The sequence below is a fragment of the Pelophylax lessonae genome (assembly GCF_965119305.1).
Source record: "Pelophylax lessonae genome assembly, chromosome: 2".
Classification (NCBI taxonomy): domain Eukaryota; kingdom Metazoa; phylum Chordata; class Amphibia; order Anura; family Ranidae; genus Pelophylax; species Pelophylax lessonae.
This window is the reverse complement of record NC_138769.1, coordinates 133683270-133704088: the sequence shown is the minus strand read 5'-3', so window position 1 is coordinate 133704088 and position 20819 is coordinate 133683270. Positions and strand designations below refer to the sequence as shown.

The window sequence follows — 20819 nt, the reverse complement described above, 5'->3', positions numbered from 1 at the left end:
ACCATGCCATGGAGTTGCAGTGAGTTTTCCAAAAGTAGCCTATGCACTATTTTTGGTGCGGTGCCATTTCAGCCCATTCGAAAATAAATGGGCTGAAATCGCACTACACAGAGCTGCATGTGAATCGCGCAGAAATGCGCAGCGTGTTCCTGTGGGATTCCCGGTGTGATTCCCGGCCCTTAAAAAATAAATATATACTAATTTTTGCAACAGTTTATATAGTATCTTACTTGTGCTACCCTCCCTTGTTATACCTATTAGGACTCTTTCAAACAATGTGCAGTGACCTGTGCTCAGCACAGATCAATGTAGGCTCATCACTAGGGCACATGGAAAACAGTTGTTTTCTATGTGCCCTATTCATACCATAATGTCTCCTATAGGCAGGTTGTAGTATGTTGGGAAATAATGCAGACATGCTTCCTTTTTCTGCAATGCACCCCAGTTTACCTGAAGTCACTGTCAGTCTCTGCACCACAGACCACTGTGGTGCATAAGAATGAATGACATGTAATTGGTGACATTTCAATAAAGCAAAAAAAAAAAAAAAAGAAAGAGGTAAAGTGTGGCTTGTGCTGTAACCATTGTAACAACACAAGACACCACCCTTCACTTCCACTGAACATTGGACAGCAGCTTAAATGCTTAAAGTGATACTAAAGTCTTGTTTTCATTTTTTGTTTAAAAATAAGAAACATGTTATACTTACCTGCTCTATGTAGTTGGTTTTGCACAGAGCAGCCTGGATCCTCCTCTTCTCAGGTCCCTCATCGGCGCTCTTGACCCCTCCCTCCTGCCGAGTGCCCAGATAGCAAGCAGCTTGCTATGGGGGAAGCTGACCCACTGCTCTATGTGTCCATTCAGACACAGAGCCATGGATAGGCCCCGTCCACTCTCTATCCTCATTGGTTCACTGACTTTGAGTGACAGCAACAGGAGCCAATGGTGTCCGCTGTGTGTCTCAGCCAATCAGGAGGGAGAGTCCCGGACAGCCGAGTCTCTCATATGACATTGCTGGATCGAGATGGGGCTCAGGTAAGTATTAGGGGGACTGAGGGGGCTGCTACACACAAAAGGTATTTTATCTTAATGCATAGAATGCAATAAAGGTGAGTTCCACCCAAAAGTGGAACCTCCACTTTAACCACTTTAGCCCGGAAGGATTTGCCCCCTTTCTGACCAGGCCCTATTTTGCGATTCGGCACTGCGTTACTTTAACAAACAATTGCGCAATTGTGTGGCGCTGTACCCAAATAAAATTTACGACCTTTTTTTCCCCACAATTAGAGCTTTCTTTTGGTGGTATTTGATCACCTATGCGATTTTTAATTTTTGCACTATAAACAAAAAAAGAGCAACAATTTTGAAAAACAGACAATATTTTTCACATTCTGCTATATGACATTCCCAAAAAAGAAAATGTAAACATTAACATTTTTTTACATTTTAGGCCAATTTATTTTCTGCTACATATTTTTGGTAAAAAAAAAAGTCGCAAAAAGTGTATTTTGATTGGTTTGCTCAAAAGTTATCGTGTTTACTAACTACGGGAAAGATTTATGTCATTTTTATTGTTTTTTACTAGCAATGGCGGCAATCTGTGATTTTTTGCGGGACTGAGACGGACAGATCGGACCCCTGACTGACATTTTTGACACTTCTGGGGGGACCAGTGACATTACTACTGCTATAAATATGCACTGTTACTGTAATAATGCCATTGGCAGGGAAGGGGTTAACACTGTTGGTGATCAAGGGGTTAAATGTATGCCTCATGGTTACTGACAAGTGTGTGTGTGGGGGGGTTCTGTGACAGACACAGAGATCGCAGGTTCAGCTATGCTTAATCTTGTGATCCCTGCCTGTCTGTCACTGAGAAGATCCGCCTGCTTTGTATACATAAGCAGGTGGGTCTTCTCACAGTTTCCCAGACGGTCAGGGAAGGGAGGCGGCAATCCCCGCCTCACCTACTCCGGCCTGACTCCTGCTGTGTCGCTGGACCCAGGGGGGCCGCACTGCCGCAGTAATATTACTGTAAGCAGTCGGCAAGTGGTTAAGCACTCCTCCGTCTCTGACATGCCACATTTTGGCATGTCATTTTTTTGGAAGGGGGAGCAGGTACCTAGTTTTGACAGGTAACTGCTTCTTCTTCCGCTCAGGCTGCCTAGGCATCTCGAGCAGAAGTTCTCCTCTCCCACTCCCTCCCTGCAATCTTCAAGGACACGTCCCTGGTCCCAGAAGATTGCCCAGCCAATAAGGAGGCGCAGCATGACTTGTGCGTGCACAGTGCGCACCCGCCCATGAAGTTACAAGCTGTCATAGCCGGGTGCCCACACTTGTGATGCCGGTGCCGGGGAGAGGTGAGAGAGAGAAGCGAGGCTTCATGAGGCCGCATTGCTGGATCGTGGGACAGGTGAGTGTGTGTTTATTAGGAATCAGCAGCTACACTTTTTGTGGCTGCTGACTTTTAATAAACTTAAAAATGAGTGGAACTCCGCTTTACGATAAAAAAAACCTTCTGCCCTTAGAACCACTTTAAACAGATTGTTTTAGCACAAAATCAGGTGTGAACAAGCCCTTAGGCTGGTCATACATGGTTCAAATCTTGGCCGGTTCAGCAGGAACCGGCCGAGATTCGTACCATTAAGAGGCAGGCTGAATGTACCAAGTTAATCAATTGATCACCCTGGGTACAATAAACCTGCCGGATTCTCTTGCGATTATCGCTATTGGCTGCTATAGCCACTAACAATAACCACTGTCTTCTCCTGGCGGGGACCCCCCTCCCCCCTGGAGAAGGCAATTGCTGATTCCCCTATCAGCACCAGTGGTTGCAAGAAAGAAATTCCCACTGTCTATGGCTGGCCTTAGGGATGAGCAATAGCTCCCATTCACGTGCCATGCATTGAGCTGCTTAGGTAATTTTTGCCTGAGAAAAAAGGTTTGACTTTATTTATTTATTTATTTTTTTATTTATGTGGAGGGTGCATGTTTTTTTTAGGATACAATTAGGGTAGTTTGGTTTATTTAATTTTGTTCTTTGTATTGTGTGTTCTTTTTCCTTTTCTGTGTGTACTTTCTATTTCATTTTTTTTCTTATTTTTTTTTATACTTTTTAATTGTCTGTTTTTGTTTCTGTAAAAAAAATATAAACACTGTTGTGAAACAAAATCGGATCCAGGATAGTTGAAAAACACTTCGGGTCCTTTCACACGGCCGCTCCGTGTGAAAGGTCCGCTGCGGGACTTTTTTTTTTTTTTTCCACGGAGCGGATGACATTTCTGTCATCCGCTCCGTGTGCCCGCATATCATCCCATCCGTTTGCGGATGATATGCGGACATAATGTAAGTATATGGCACTGCGGATGTCAGCGGGTGACACCGCTGACATCCGATTTTCCTTCCTTTCCGTTTTTTACACGGAAGAAAAAATGGGGTTCTGTTCCATTCGTAAAAACGGAACAGAACTGAAAGGAAGAAAATCGGGTGTCAGCGGATGGTATTCCGCTGACACCCGCAGTGCCATTCACTTACATTATGTCCGCAAATCATCCGCAAACGGATGGGATGATTTGCGGACAGACGGAGCGGCCGTGTGAAAGGACCCTTCCACTTGACTCAGGTGCATTTTGCTAGGATTCCATATTTTGATAATCCCTTATACCCATTAGTTTTTGTAGCACTCACCACCGTAGGTGGCCGCTGACAATATGGCTAGGTGTTCCTTGTTAGTTCAGACGCCACCAGTCACAAGAACAGTCTCACACACACCGACAATAATGCCTCTCTCTAGCGGATGCCTTTTTACTATTTATTGCTGAAAAACAGGAGAGAGGTTTAGGGCCACAGGATATTCCAAAATGATAATAGCCACCAATGGCAGGACAAACTTCATAGTGAAAAATCACTACAGGAGCAGACACACACATAGTCCCAAATCAGATCTAAGGCTGGCCGTACACTATACAATTTTTTTTGTACAATTTTCTTTTAGATTTACCAAAACCATATAACATGAGGTCAAACCTAAACAATTTAAATTTGTATGTGATTGGGCAGGCCCTTGCACTACATAGTTGAAGGTAAAGCTAAAGGAAATTGAATAAGAAAATAATATATTGTATGGCCAGCTTTACTCACAATGTTCCAGCAGCTGTCTTTCACCCAAATTCCACAGGTAGATCCTTAGTGAAGGAGATAACAGATCCTTCTTCAGACCAGAACTTCAGGGCAGTGTCCTCCAGCAAAAATAAATGAGCAATCTCCTCTAGGCCCTGAGCCTAGTTCCCATTGAGGCCCAGACTGCAAATTCTTTTCTCTGAAAGTCTCCCAAGGGTAGCAGCTCCAGAAGAACTAGAACCTTTCCTGTAGAAGAAAGAACACTCCCCAGCCACCTTCTGGACTCCTTTTTACATGGATTGGCTGGGGCATGATAAATGCCTTTATTGGTTACATTTGAATTTCTCTACCCTACATTCTAGAAGCTTCTTCCAAAAGCAGGTGAGAACAATCAAGCTTGGAAACCCTGATCGGACAAACCCAACAGATCACTGCTCCACTAACTGCAGTAAAGCCAAAAACTAAATGTAGCCTAGCAGACAAACTAGAGGAGGGTGCTATATTTGTACAATGTCATCAGACATTATGACACTTACGGGGCATTCAGTAAAGCCCTAACACCAGTTTTCTGGCAGAAAAACAAAGTCTGCAAAAGTTAAAAGAAATAATACTGAGCGTTTTCGTAGATACATTTGAATGTTTTATTACAAAGTAACACTGTATTATGTTTGCAGATTCCAGCGAATGATTCTAGGATAAGAAACCAGAGTGACTGTATTCCACTTTTCCGCTCAGCACCTGTGTGCAATTTGGTCACTCCTTTACGGGAGCAAATCAATGTCTTGACGTCATTTGTTGATGGAAGCCAAGTGTATGGCAGTGACTTGGCTGTTGCTACTAAGCTACGTAATGCTACCAACAATCTAGGGCTATTGGCTATTAACCAGAATTACACAGACAATGGACGATCATTTCTGCCATTTAGTGGACCTAATGGAGACGTATGTAGCCTCACAAACACATCAGCTGGAATTCCTTGTTTCTTGGCAGGTGGGTTTACATTGGACTCCTAATGACACTTAACATTCTTGTTGCCACTGTGACATACATTTTTAACTGGAAACAGTTCACTTCCATTAAAACCATTTACAATAAGATCACCTTTAGAATACATAAAACAGAGAGGGGATATCTGCACATGAGAATCAAGCATATTTTGTCTTTTTCTTTTTTACTTTATTTATTTTTGTTTTGTAAAACCAAGGAGAAAATGTTTTCCATTTTTTTGTTTTCCATCCCTAAGAACATTGCCATTTCAGTGCATTTCAGGGTTGATCCCATTTTAACAGTGCTCTATGCTGCAGTTTTTAATTAAATAAATATTCAGACAGCACTTGCTTAAACTACTGGATTATATATATAGTGAGAATATCTTTACTAAAGAAAAGCAATCAATGTGCCAACATAATTCTAAAGAAAATAACAAATAAAGTGACAAAGTGCAAACATAAAAGTATTTTGTGCAATATTAGGCGATTTGTGCTTTCTTCTCAGAATGTTTTCTGTATGTTCACCATGTGGGATATATACGGTAATCAGTGCACATTAGATGTTGGTGACTACCTTTCTATGCAGCAAGGACAGTCAACTGGGAATGCAGATCTCTTATTGGGGGGACCTATCCCTCTTAGATATCTTCTGGGGTCTCTTGTCTAGATTCCCTCCTGGTGCGGTCCCAGCAATCCTTCCAAAGTGTATTTTTACGTGGGCAGGAAATAAATGGAGAGATGGCCTCTCATAATGTAAAAGCCTTTTAAATTTTATTCTATTCTTATGAGGCAGTTACAGGTAGAGACCAATAAAAAACAATAAAAGTAGTGCCACGGTGCATTAAAAATTGTCCCACTAATTGCTTAGAGTAATGGACGCTGCCTGTATCCTGATGTGCATTCCACTCTTGGGCTGGAACTGAGGTTAATTTTGATGCGTTTCGTCATCAAACGGCGATGTTTTCAAAAGCTGACTTCATTCTTTCTGGTTTACTACTGTTGTGTCTACGGTAATGTTTACTTGCTAGGTGTGCTAGAGAGGCCGAGACTGTTCTCGGGGGTTGAGGGGCAGAGTACAGAACCAAACATACTCAAGCGGCTCCTTCAGGGGTGGTGCTAGAATTTTATCAAAATGTCAGCCTGTTTCCTAATTAATTTTACCTTTTACAGGAGATTCTCGTGTGAGTGAACAACTTGGTCTTACAACGTTCCACACACTCTTTGTTCGGGAACATAACCGCATTGTCACTCAGCTCCATCAATTAAACCCTCACTGGTCTGGGGAAAGGCTGTACCAAGAGACGCGCAAGATTATAGGCAGCATAGCACAGGTGCGTTACTATACTGACTCCAATCATTGTGATAGTGACTATTCCTTCCTGAGACCTTTATGCTTAGCCTGAATATACACTATATTACTAAAATGATTGGGACTCCTGCCTTTACACACACATGAACTTTAATGGTATCTCAGTCCTAGTCCGTAGAGTTCAATATTGAGTTGGCCCACCCTTTGCCGCTATAACAGCTTCAACTCTTCTGGGAAGGCTGTCCACAAGGTTTAGGAGTGTGTCCATGGGAATGTTTGACCATTCTTCAAGCGCATTTGTGAGGTCAGGCACTGAGAAGGCCTGGCTCGCAGTCTCCGCTCTAATTCATTCCAAAGGTGTTCAATCAGATTAAGGTTAGGACTCTGTAAAGGGCAGTCAAGTTCCTCAATCACAAACTCGCTCGTCCACGTCTTTATGGACCTTGCTTTGTGCACTGGTGCACAGTCATGTTGGAACAGGAAGGGGCCATCCCCAAACTGTTCCCACAAAGTTGGGAGCATGAAATTATCCCAAATGTATGCTGACACCTTTAGAGTTCCCTTCACTGGAACTAAGGGGCCAAGACAATCCCACACCATATTCCCCCCTTTCACCAAATGATTTGGACCAGTGCACAAAGCAAGGTCCATAAAGACATGAATGAGCGAGTTTGGGGTGGAAGAACTTGACTGGCCGGCACAGATTGCTGACCTCAACCCAATATAACACCTTTGGGATGAATTAGAATGGAGACTGCGGAGAATGCGAGCCAGGCCTTTTCGTCCAACATCAGCGCCTGACCTCACAAATGTGCTTCTGGAAGAATGGTCAAACACTCCCTTAGACACACTCCTAAACCTTGTGGACAGCCTTCCCAAAAGAGTTGAAGCTGTTATAGCTGCAAAGGGTGGGTCAACTCAATTTTGAACCCTATGCACTAAGATTGGGATGCCATTAAAGTTTGTGTGCGTGTAAAGGCAAGCGTCCCAATACTTTTGGTAATATAGTGTAGCAGGGACAATCATTGTGGACAATCTTCATCAGATAGCTGAATTCATGAAAGGATAAGTTCACTTTTTAAAAATGTAAATAAATGCACATTTTTTGCAGGTAAAATTTATTTTTAGGAGACTGGAAAGTATTGCACCAGCGATCAGCAGATCGATGATGCCATGCAGGTCTCCTGCAAACTGTCAGTATAACCTGTCTGCCCCGTAAATTGTACGGCCAGGCAGTTTCACACTGACAGGAAGACTCAATGAACTACAACAGTGCTCAACAGCGCTGTGGCAGTTCATTGAGTGCTACAAGATGACAGCTGCAAAGGATATTGGAACTTGTAATTTTTTCACAGAGCATTCTGTGAATGAATGATGCGTTGGTGTGGCTGGAGCCCCACACGGCGACGCTGTTTTCAAAAAATGCCAAAATTGGTTTGGGGAAATTCTACTGTACTGTTGTCACAGAGAGAGAGAAGGCAGCAGGGAGCGGCTGCAGGCAGGAACATGTTCCATGTTCAACCCAAAAAATTGGTGGAGCGTGTAATATGTCCCCAAAGGTGAACTTATCCTTTATGCACCTGGAATCTACAAATGTCTTTACTGTATACAGAATGCTGAGGCAATACAATATGATGCGATACACTGAATATAGAAGGCTGTTAAAAATAAGTTTTAGTTTTCCTAGCCCCAAAGTGTGTCTTGAGGAAGCATAACAGAAGCCCACACAAAAGAATAGGAAATTACATGACAAGAAAGGGAAAACTAAATAACATGCAGTACAAGATGGCAGCATACAAAAACAAAGTATTTGATCACCTCTGCGGTTTTTATTTTTTGCGATATTAATAAAAAAAAGCGAAAATTTTGAGAAAAAATGACATTTTCAACTTTGTCTTTTAAAAAATATCCAATATACTCAATTGATGTCATATATTTTGGCCACAATATATTTAGCTACATGTCTTTGACAAAAAAAATCTCAATGAGCGTATTGTTATTGGTTTGCGCAAAAGTTATAGCGTCTACAAACTATGGTGTAAATACTGGAATTTACGCAACTTTAATTCCTGACTGCCTAACTCATTTCATGAAGTGCTAAAATGGCAGGGCAGTACAAAACCCCCCAAATTACCACTTTTTGGAAAGTATACATCCTAAGGAATGTCCTGAGAGGCATGTTGAGCTCATTGAATATTTCATTTCTTTTGTCACAGGTGTTTGAAAAATGACTAAAAAAAAATGTTTTTTTTTTTTTTACACAAAGTTGTCATTGAAATTATATATTGATCACTCATGCCATGGGTATATGTGCAATTACACCTGTAATTTCTCCTGAGAGTACAGGGATACCACATATGTGAGACTTTTTGGGAGCCTAGCTGTGTACGGGACCCCGAAAACCAATCCCCACCATTAATATTTAAAGGGCGTACATTTTTCATTGCATTTTCTTACTACCTATAACGGTTTAGGAGGCCCTGAAATGTCAAGATACCAGAACCCCCCCCCCTCCAAATTACCCCATTTTGGAAAGTAGACACTCCAAGCTGTTTGCTGAGAGGCATGGTCCTTGGAATATTTTATATTTTGCCACAAGTTTTGGGAAAATTACAGTTTTTCTTTTTAATTTCTTTTTTTTTTAACACAAAGTTGTCACTAAAAGATACATTTCTCACACATGACATGGGTATATGTGGAATGACACCCCAAAATACATTCAGCTGCTTCTGCTGAGTATGTGGATACCACATGTGTGAGACTTTTTGGGAGCCTAGCTGTGTACGGGACCCTGAAAATCAATCACCATCTTCAGGTTTTCTAATGGTGTAAATTTTTGATTTTACTCCTCACTACCCATCACAGTTTCGGAGGCCATGAAATTTCAAGATAGCACAACCCCCCCCCCCCCTAATGACCCCTTTTTGGAAAGTAGACACCCCAAGCTATTTGCTTAGAGGCATGGCGAGTCCATGGAATATTTTATATTTTGCCACAAGTTTCGGGAAAATTACATTTTTTTATTTTTTTATTTTTTTTAACAAAAAGTTGTCACTAAAAGATACATTTCTCACACATGCCATGGGTATATGTGGAATGACACCCACATATGTGTCTACTTTCCAAAAAGGGGTCATTGGGGGGGGGAGGTTTGTGCTGTCTTGGCATTTCATGGCCTCCGAAACTGTGATAGGTAGTAAGGAGTGAAATCAACAATTTATGCCCTTGGAAAGCATGAAAGTGGTGATTGATTTTCGGGGTCCTGTACTTGGCTAGACTGCAAAAGAGTCTCACACATGGGGTATCCCTGTACTCAGGAGAAGCAGCAGAATTATTTTGGGGTGTCATTTCACATATACCCTTGGCATGTGTGAGCAATATATCATTTAGTGACAACTTTGTGTAAAAAAAATAAATAAATAATAATTTTCCCGAAACTTGTGGCAAAATATAAACTATTCCATGGACTCACCACGCCTCTCAGCTAATAGATTGGAGTGTCTACTTTGCAAAATGGGGTAATTTGGGGGGGTTTGTGCTATCTTGAAATTTCAGAGCCTCTGAAACTGTGACGGGTAGTGTGGAGGTAAAATACACAATTTACGCCATTAGAAAACCTGAAGGTGGGGATTGGTTTTCGGGGTCCCGTACACAGCTAGGCTCCCAAAAAGTTAGAGCTCAGCTGGACCTTCAGTTTAAATTAGGCAAATGCTGCATTCAGGTGCATGAAAACAAAAGGTGTGCAAAGTCTTCCAGTTTGTTTATAAAACAGCCATAGCGAGAGTAGGAAAACCTGTTCCCTGCCAGCAAGCTGCAGTATAAGACCCTTGCTTTCTGTGTGAGGTAAAAGACTCTCTGCCGAGGTCCAACATGCTCTCTGCTGAATAAGAGTTAGACCTTTCCATTCAGAAGGTAGTATGAGCTGACTGCAGAGCTACAGAGGACTATAGAGACCACTGCATTGTTCAACAGTATCAGGCCCTCATGAACAGTGCCCGTTTAACATTTAAAATTAGTTGGAATTTTAAAATACACAAGATTCTGAAAAAAATTAAACCTGGAATTCATATGTTCTGTTTTTTTGCACTTTCCTTCCTGCACACCTAGTTCCTACTTAAGTTAAGAACTGGCCTTCAGCATCTCTCATGGGAGAGCTGCCTAACAGTAATTATTCTCTTTACCCTGCTTAAGAACTGACTGAAAATACTCACTTCTATAAGATTCAGCGCTCCACAACTTCCTTCTGCTGTCAAAAACACCTGACAAGGGTTCTTCTAACTGTAGCACGACCCCCATGGGGACTGCTGGGTATTTACATTTCCTCCGCACTTCCTAGACCCTGAGGTAACTCTGACCCACTAGGCACTACAGGTTTAGACATATTGAGGTATTGATATTCGTGACACTTAGGTATCAGTATAGTAGTTTACTGAATTAAAGCAAAAAGGTAACAAGTATAGGTTCAACACAACTGGATTGGTAATAGCAGGTTATGATAAGATTTTAACTCCCTGTGTCCCAAATGTGAATATAGGGCCTTGAGACACAAAATCCCAAACAACAATATAACAGGTTATGAGTATATATATATATATATATATATATATATATATATATATATATATATATAGCAACTACTAAAGGAATAGTAAGAGTGACTGTCAGACAATCCTATCTGATCTGACTCCAAAACTTGAACTACCGGTATAACTCAGCGTTGTCAGTTTATCTAATTAGATGTACTTTTTAACATGCAGATCTAAAACTATGATAATCACACTCTAACGCCTGTAGGGGGCCCCCTTTAAGGATGAATCACTAGAGTCACTGTCCTAGCAAGGCCTTGCAATTCTTCGCCGGTAGTTGGAGCTCTGGTCACTTAATTAAGTGACAATTGTAATCCACAGTACAAAGGGGTGTGAGTATATCCAGGGTCTGACGCTTTAAGTGTAAACAGTGTATGCAACTTTAAATATACTTGCGGTTCTCCTACTCGCCTTTTACTCCAGTATCGGGGCAGTGTTCACTAGCTACTGTCGCAGCCTCTCCTTCCTTATGGCGTCACAGACTCTCTCTCTCTGCATTGGCGGAAGTTAGGCCTCTCTCACCCAACTCCGCACCGGTTCCAATGCGCTGGCCTCCACACAGGGCTAGTCACCTCACCGTGACTTCCGCTGTCTCTGGTATGGGCTCTCTCCTTCTCTCGACACAGGCCTCAGCCTCCGGTCTCTCTTTCCCCTACTCGATCGGTCCGCTCCTCTCCAGTCTTCCATTCTCCACGAGGTCCTCGAAGCAAGAGAGTGTGCTGCATCCGGCCCCGTCCCCAATTTATCTTCTCCCTATAATCCTCTGTGGATCCTTCTGCTCCCTGGGAGTGTAGTTCAGCCAGTCCAATCCTGCACAGTCTTCGCACTTCTTCCAACTATATCCCTTATAATCCAGTTCACCCTTCTCACAGGAGAAAACCCATATTATTTGGAGTTCTTAAAGGAATAATACTCAAGGCTTATATTGTACCACAGCACCACTTCTCCACCTGGCTATATAACACTTTTGTAGAGCGCTACAATAATTAGTGTCTGCAGGCAACTGTGAAACATGGTGGAGTTTACTTGCAGGTTTGGGGCTTCATTTCTGCAAATGGGGTTGGAGATTTGATCAGGATCAATGGTGTCCAAAATGCTGAGAAATACAGGCAGATACTTATCCATCAGGCCATACAATAATGGGGGTGTGTGATTGGCCCCACTTTTATTCTGCAGTAGGACAATGACCTCACACATGTAGCAAATGGCATTAGGAACCAGTGGCGGCCCATCCATTGGGGGCGCAGGGGCGCCGCCCCCCATCCATGCATCCGCCCCCCTTAATCTCCATGCAGGGCGCCGAATGCATGGATTCCAATAGGGGTTTTTTTTTTTTTTTTGAAGCACCTGATTAGAGCCAGAGGCTCTAATAGGCTTCAAAGAAAGGTGGGCTCGGGGCGCAGAGCACTGCACCAGCCGCCACTGTTAAGAAATATCTTCAGTGTAAAGAAGGTGGCAAAGCATGGTCATACCAAAAATTGATTTGATACGGATTTGATATATATAATTCCTTGCTATGTACCGGTCGTATATCTCTCTCTGTCAGACTGTTCATTTGTTTATGTTTGTGATTTATTGCAGTTATATATATATATTTTCATTAACAGAAAATAACATACAAGGATTGGCTTCCCCTATTGCTGGGCAGTGAGATGTCTCATGTTCTACCTCCACATATGGGTTATAATGATGAAGAGGACCCAAGAGTGTCAAATGTATTCACTATTGCTTTTCGTATGGGGCACACCATGGTGCATCCAATGGTGAATCGTCTAGGAGACAGATATCAGCCCCATCAAACAAACCCTGCTGTCCCTCTTCATCAGACTTTCTTTTCCACATGGAGGATAGTAAAAGAAGGTAAACCGGCCCATTTTAATAATGTTACTTTTCAGATTGTAGGTGGGGTGTAGTGGGGTGCAGTGTGGTGCGACGACAATAACACATATAGTCCAGGTGTGAAATAAAGAACTTGTATTGAAGTAATGCAAAGACATTTCAGAACAAACCCAATGGGAAGACAGCCCAACCCGGAAAACTCACGGGTTTCAACAGTGTGTAGAGAATAGGTTTCAGCCGAATCAGCAGCACCTGTTGGGGGGGGCAGAATGTGACCTGGACGTCTTGTGCCCAAGCGAGAAGATGTCCAGAGAAGTTGCAATCCCTATGCTTTCCCTCCACATCAGAAACTCTTCTCTGCCGCTAGTTCTGTCCCTAACAGATGAGGTACCTGTCCCTACAATACCCACTTGCAAATGTGTGCCAAGCCTGGGAGCCAGGGCCTTAAAAGGGCCCAAGATGGCTGCTGGAGTTACTTGGGGTAACAGCATCCAATCGGATAGCTTCCTCAGTGACCCAGGAAACCTTGGAGTGTCTTCTCTTGAGATTAGGGATAATTAGCATTTCCCAGGATCTGCAGTGTGGAGCCCGTGGGTAAGGTAAGTACTGTATATCTACTACGTTTTTTTCCAGGAAGTTTTTAAAAAATGTTTAACTTTTATTGAGCAAAGTTTGCTTGTTTGTGCAACATCTGAAATAAAGTATTTACTACGTTATAGGAGCCAGTTATTGTGGCAGCAATAACACATATAGTCCAGGTGTGAAATCAAGAACTTGTATTGAAGTAATGCAAGGCTAGTTCACAACAAACCCAATGCGAAGTTGCAATCCCTATGCTTTCCCTCCACGTCAGAAGCTCTTCTCTGCCGCTAGTTCTGTCCCTAACAGATGGGGTACCTGTCCGTACTATACCCACTTGCAAATGTGTACCAAGCCTGGAAGCCAGGGCCTTAAAAGGGCCCAAGATGGCTGCTGGAGTCACATGGAGTAACAGCTTCCAATTGGATGGCTTCCCCAGTGACCCAGGAAACCTTGGAGTATCTTCTCTTAAAATTAGGGATAATTAGCATTTCCCAGGATCTGCAGTGTAGAACCCATGGGTAAGGTAAGTACTGTATATCTAAGTTTTTTTCCAGCAAGTTTTTAAAAAAAAATGTAACTTGATTTATCGAGCAAAGTTTGCTTGTTTGTGCAATATCTGCAATAAAGTATTTACCAGGTTATAGGAGCCAGTGTTTACGATGTACTTCCTGGATTGTCATCCAATCTGAAGTGTAACCTGAGAATTTAGACCAATTACCAGTGCCCCTAACTGCATGTAAATGATTTCCAAACAATTCAACATGTTTCAAAATGCCTGATATCTATTTTATGTACGATTTATTATTTGCGAAAACTGTTATGATAAATTTACTTAAAGAAGTTGTCCTCCCTTGAATCCATCAATGTGTCTTTGAGGGTAAATATCCCACTGGTTGAGAAACAATTGGTAGAGCTCTATACGCAATTTATGAAATTAGAGTAGCACTTTGCAGAAAATTGATGCGGAATATAATTCAATCAAAGCAACTGTTTAGGAACTCCCTCCCTGTTTTGAAAGTGGTTCTAAAGCATGCATGCATTAGGGTAAAAACTCTCAGTGTTCTGCTTTGCCCCCAGCTCCCCCTATACTTATCTGAGCCCCATTTCGATCCAGTGATATGTATGAGAGCAGGCTCTCTTGGCTCTTTTCTTCCTCACTAGACAGAGAGGCAACAGTGGGAATTATTGACACCTGCTGCTGTTAATCACAACCAGGGAGGAGGGAGGGGGTGGGACCAAGCTACGCTGTGTGTGTTAATAGAGACACAGAGCTGGCTCCTGAGTGAACACACATGAATGTCCCCAGAGAGCAAGCAGCTCCTGAAGGACAGCTCTAGGGACCCCAGAAGAGGAGGATTGGGGCTGCTCTGTGCAAAACCATTGAACAGAGCAGGTAAGTATAAGATGTTTGTTAATTAAAAAAATACTTTTTACAATACTACCAGTGTTTCCTACTTGCAGGTGGTATTGACCCTTTCCTTCGGGGTATGTTGGCCAATTCTGCCAAATTAAATCGGCAAAATCAGATTGTGGATGATGAGTTGAGGGAACGCCTGTTTAAGATGGTGAAGCGTATTGGTTTCGATCTAGCAGCAATCAATATACAAAGAGGGCGAGAACACGGCCTACCAGGTAACATGAAACCAAATATGAAGGTCAGCTTTATGTTCTAAACCAGTATGATCAAAACATCTCTTTAATAAGGGACACATACTTGTTTGCATTTTTTTGTATTGAATAAAATTGTAATAAATCTTCCTGTCCTCAACACCATCACTCTCTAACAACCTGTGAAACAAACAAACTAATATGACTGACAGCACAGACATGTATGGTGGGACTCTGGCACATGCAAGATAGGAGCAGAAGGGGTTACACAGAGAAGGCTCTGAGGCATAGAAACTCTGGCGCTAGTTACAAATGTATAAAAAATGTAAGAAATTTTGACTTGTGTTAACCAAATCTTAAATAATTAGTGAAAAACGCCCTCAATGCATTATACGCCAATAATATTTACCCTTGTTTGACATTTTGGGAAAATTCTCTTTGGGTCTATTTGGCTCCTAGTATGGTAATGTTTAAGAACCTCTGCCCTTAACTAAGTTTTACCAATACTTAACCCCTTTTTTATGCTCCCCTTGTCCATTACTAGGAGTCTATATACCATCCCAAAAGCAGGTTCTGCATCAAAAGCCTGCAGTGCTGAAATTCTCGCACCAGGATAACCTGATTCAGCCTTTTCGGTACCTGCTTGTCAGCGATTATTTCATTGGGATTAAACTTGTCAAAATTGAAAATTACATTGAGATGATTATGGAAAGCAAAGCCTATGGCCTTATGCACCCTGGAGGTTATAAAAATGGCAGTAGCTTTAGCTGTGCAATGCAGTGTTAAAAATGCAAGTTTTGCAGCGTTTTTTGCTTTTTTTTTTTATTGTTTTAGCAAAACAATACCCCTATACAAGCTTATGGCTCAAAAATGCTCGTAATCACTGAATAGCCGCGTTTTTCAGCGTTTTTTAGAGTTGAAGCATTTTTCCAGCTGAAAAACTCTTCAAACCCACTAGTTCTGGGTTTTTTTTTTCAGCCAGAAAACGCCCCTGCCAAAAAACACTGATAACAGCCTATGTGTGCATGGACACATAGGATAACATGCCGGGGAGTTTACTGGCTGCAGAAAAAAACGTCTGAAGCTAAAAACAGCAGCTGTAACAATGTCCAGCGTGCATGTTTCATTCACACATTGCAGTAGTGTGCCAGCCTAACCCACTCAACTGATCAACTTAAAGCTCTTGTAAAGAGCAATTTCCAGGCAAGCTCACAGCAATTTTATGCCTGTCTCTTACTTTCAATGTAAAAATGTCAGTACTAAAACATTTCTCAGAGCCACCTAATAGATATGATATAGGAAGCAGAGGAAGTCACATTTTGGGACGTTTATGTCCAGTGACTCTTTGAGGAGCGATATAAAGGCTGGCTGTAGTCTTTACAGAGAGTTTAGAGAAGTCAGGTTAAGATAAATTAAGGGATACTTTTGATTTTAGTACAGCTTCAGTGTGTTGGAATGCACAGGAAATGGCTGGTCAAAATCCCTTACAGGTCATGAAATTGCTCTCTATCAGTCCTGGTTGCCTTTATTAAAGCAGTTGCATGTCGTGGCCATTTTTTTCCCTGCAAGGGAATATATGTGCTAGGAAACATGTTTGTCATATTTTTTCTTTCTACCTAGGATATAATTCATGGAGGAGATTTTGTGGCCTTTCTGCCCCCCGCAATCTGGATGAGTTGGCCGTTGTTCTCAATAATGGGCAACTAGCCAGAAAATTAATAGATTTGTATGGCACTCCTGAAAACATAGACCTCTGGATTGGAGGAGTCTCTGAACCCTTGGTGCCTGGTGGAAGAACCGGAAAGTTGCTGTCTTGTCTTATTGGAGACCAGTTCCGCAGGACTCGAGATGGAGATCGGTATGCTTCATTTTCTAGTACACAGACAAAATATATTTCATTCATTAGCGAGTCCCACAATATGTATTCACTCAATCAATGTAAAGTAAAGATTATGAATCCCAGAATTCAGAAGTTGCAATATATGATGGAGGCACAAAATAATTACATTCATGTCTACATAGGTTTAAAATACCTGTTGCTGTGCAGCATGTTGTGCATGCAGTCACCTGTATGCTTGAGAATATGTTTCCCCAATCTACCAGTTTCATTTTAAAGAACTTCTGATAATGTCTAAATTGTTTATATTTTTAAACAAGAAAATATTTTCAAAATTTGTTCTGAATATAGAGGCAAGCAAAAAATGTATATTTAGTGGTAATTGAAATACCTTTAAATTGGAGTTCAAAATGGGTTTTCTAAGGGTCTCCAATTTGAATCTATAAATTGCAATTAAAATGTTCAGTTAACTGGAATATAATATAGCATATGTAAATTTACCCAATCCACAGGCTTTGAATTTGGTTTTGAATTTTGTTCATTCCTACCTTCTTTGTAGCACACTCGGCTATGAGCAAAAGAAAAATTAAATGGTGCATCTGGGATATTAGATGCTTTTCTGAGATAAGGTTTAGATAGGACAAGAATCCAATAATCATCATGTGAGAACACATTTGTAGCCAGCACAAAAGGAGTATGGTCACAATCAGAGAAGTAGCTTGAGCCTCGGTTCACATTACTGCGGCTGCGGCGATCGCATGTAATGTCGGAGCGCACTGCTCCTTCATTACATGCGATCAGCTGTGCGGTGCGAGTTTAGCCATACACTATGTATGGCTAAATTCGCACCACACCCGCAGCAAACACGCACAGGACCCTTTTTTGCAGCCGCATCAGGATCGGATTGCACAGCGGTTCACACTTGTGCGATCCGATCCTGTGCGAACTGCAAGATCGCACTGCGATATGCGATCAAACTGGGGGTGTCGTTAAGATTACATTGACACCCCCAGCGTATCGCATATGGCAGTGTGAACTGCCGGGGGTGCTTTGCGACGCGGGAACAGGCTGCGGATTCGCAGCCTTCCCGCATCGCATAAGTGTGAACCGGGGCTTAAGCTTCTGAGCCTTGATGCAAAAGTTGACCTGGGGCCCCCCATTATTACCTGTCACCTTCACTGTGTGCGAAGATAATCCCACTGCACCAAGATACTCCAAGTGGCTAAAGAGTTATTTCAGATTTTTATATCGAGAGGGTAATTCACAAGATTTTGGAGAAACTGTCCACATTTTGACAGATCTCTCCAATACTTTTCAATACCCTGAAGCAGGTTTAGGCAACCTTGAGAGGTGGGGATTTACCTGATCAAAATGAAAAAGATCAAAGGTCACCTGGGGTTTGGCTTTTTTATTTTCAAGAAATTCACTAGTAAGGCATAACGACATAGTAAGGAAAAATATAATAAAACAAATGTCAGTGTAAAAACATAAACTTAGCCTAACTTATAAATGGACAGTGTCAGTCAATAGAGCAGTGAACATTGTCAGTAGGGCAATGCACAGTTTGTGGATAGTGTCAGTAGGGCAGTGGACGGCAGGGCCGCCATCAGGGGGGTACAGCCCATACATATGTAGGGGGCCCAGGCATCTCGAGGGGCCCAGTCCTGAGGGATGCCCAGGCTCCAAGTTGACACCTCCCCTTTTTTAATTTCCTCCCCTACACTGGCAACTAGTCCCAACTCTCGCTGGTGCCACCCGCTGCACTTGCTCCTGACTCCCAGCCTCCTGCTGGCCACCACTGTCAAAATTATTGGTTGCTAGGACCCCCTGGCATCCTAGCATTCAATCATATACATTCACACGCCCAGGCAGAGGAGGAGGATGTAACTTGGTGGTCAGGCACGGGGGGCCAGGCCTAAAGCTGTGTAAGGGGCCCCAAAATTTCCGATGGCTGCCCTGGTGGACGGTGTCAGCAGGGCAGTGGACAGTGTCTGTAGGACAGTGGATGGTGTCAGTGGAGCAGTTGACAGTGCCAGCAGGGCAGTGGACTGTGTCTTTAGGACAGTGGATGGTGTCAGTGGAGCAGTGGACAGTGCCAGCAGGACAGTCGACAGTGTTAATAAAGCAGTGGTCATGTCAGTAGGACAGAGGTTGGCATCAGTCAGTAGACCAGTGGATGGTGTCAGTAAGGCAGTTGACTTTGTCAGTATGGCAGAGGACATGCTCGGTAGAGCAGTGGATGGTGTCAGTGGGACAGTGGACAGTGTCAGTAGTTTTTTTTTTTTGTATTTTTTTTTTGTTTTATTCTTTTTTACCATTTTATTTTATTTTTTCACAATTTTTTTTTTTATTACTTTTTACAATTTTTTAGCAGTCCCATAGCAGGGCCTTTAGTAGGGCCTCTGATGTTTCACCTTTGAGATAGAGAAGGGAGATTGGGAACGCAGCCCTCAATCCCCATCTCTGAACCCTCAGCAGAACACAATGAATAGACAGGAATAACTCTATCCAGAGCTTCTTGTTCATTCACAACTGAAGCATAACAATTGCAGTAACAATTGCAGTTTACTATGCTTCAGTTATGAATCGGTACCAATCCCAGACTCTGTTCATTTAGAAAAGGAAGGGGCCAGTAAATAACATATTTACAGGACCTTTCCACACTGTCCATCCAGAAACATTCCCCCAGCAGCCTGTGGAAGAGGAGAGGAGGGAAGCCAGCAGTGCTGCGGGGGGGGGGGGGGGGGAGCACACAGGGGTCCTGGGCAGCAAATAATACAGTAACATCGACAGGAGGAATGGCGGGGTAGCATATACAGGAACCAACCCATTTTCCTTCTGCCTCTAAATGGGAAGGAGAGGAGGAAAGTCAGGCTTTAAGTGTCTGCAGGAGGAAAATGGAGCGGATCAGTTCCTGTTTATGCCACCCTCATGGCCCCTCCTTTTCAGATGTAAAACAGAAAGTGACAGGGAGGCTGCACAGACTCCCCAGAGCAAGGGGCAGTGGTCATAGTGCTCAGTATAAATGCCATGTATACTGGAGATACAGCATGCAGAATAACTGTACTATACTATGGATAGCATTCATACTGTATACTTATACTGTATATTTCGTTTGTGCAAAAGGGTCATTAATAATTTATTCTTCTGCTTAGGTTTTATTATGAGAATGATTTCGTTCTCAGCAAAGCTCAGAAAAGTTCCATTGAAAAAGTGACTATGTCCCAGATTATCTGTGACAATACAAACATCACTGAGGTCCCTCTGCACGTTTTCTATGGAAATCAGTACCCTACAGATTTTGTTCCATGTTCCAAAATTCGAGCACTCGACCTGAGCCCATGGAAAGAGCTCCCTCAATTTAGTAAGTGCAAAGATGCATGCTTTTTTTTTTTACCTGTCTTGCATTTGGCTATTGTATAGAATAATGCAGGTCCCATGGACTAATTTACGATGATAATACATTGATAGATTAATATTGATAATAAAACATGCTTGGTTTATACATTAACAAGAATTAATGTGGGCAGACATGATAAAAACCGAAGCCCTACTTATCCTTGTGTTAGGGATAACCTGCTAATGATAAAGATAAAAAGACAAGGCGCCTCTAAGTGCAGTAGGCTCTGAGTATTTATTAGGTTAAAAGTATAAAAGCACTCACATTTGGTAAATGTGACATGGGCATAGCAAAGATCTGTCTGGAGTCTTCCTATCCGCTGTGCTAAGTGGTTGCAATGAGGACATCCAGTGATCCGCTTCCTGTAGATGCGTCCTTTCGTCTGTGTCTCAGCCTGGTCGGCATGAGATTTCCTGAAGGCAGGGTGTGGATGCAGCGGCCGGTGTCCAATAGAGCGGGTGATGGGCGGTTACATCTTTCGGAGGTCAGCTTCTTCGTCAGACCTGACAACAGGAAGCGGATCACCGGATGTGTGATAGGAAGATTCTAG

General features: G+C 42.5%; 1 protein-coding gene across 1 annotated transcript in view; it reads left to right on the top strand.

Annotated features, from left to right (window-relative positions):
• LOC309547991 (uncharacterized protein) overlaps nt 1-20292 on the top strand; it is a gene marked incomplete at its 3' end in the record, with an annotated part of 144155 nt that extends 123863 nt beyond the window's left edge. The window contains exons 21-26 of the mRNA XM_082247978.1: nt 4794-5109; nt 6279-6439; nt 12611-12863; nt 14886-15056; nt 16653-16890; nt 20025-20292. Coding sequence (XP_082104104.1) covers nt 4794-5109; nt 6279-6439; nt 12611-12863; nt 14886-15056; nt 16653-16890; nt 20025-20292 — 1407 coding nt within the window. The remainder of the gene's footprint in view (nt 1-4793; nt 5110-6278; nt 6440-12610; nt 12864-14885; nt 15057-16652; nt 16891-20024) is intronic.
• Between the last annotated feature and the right edge of the window lie 527 nt (nt 20293-20819).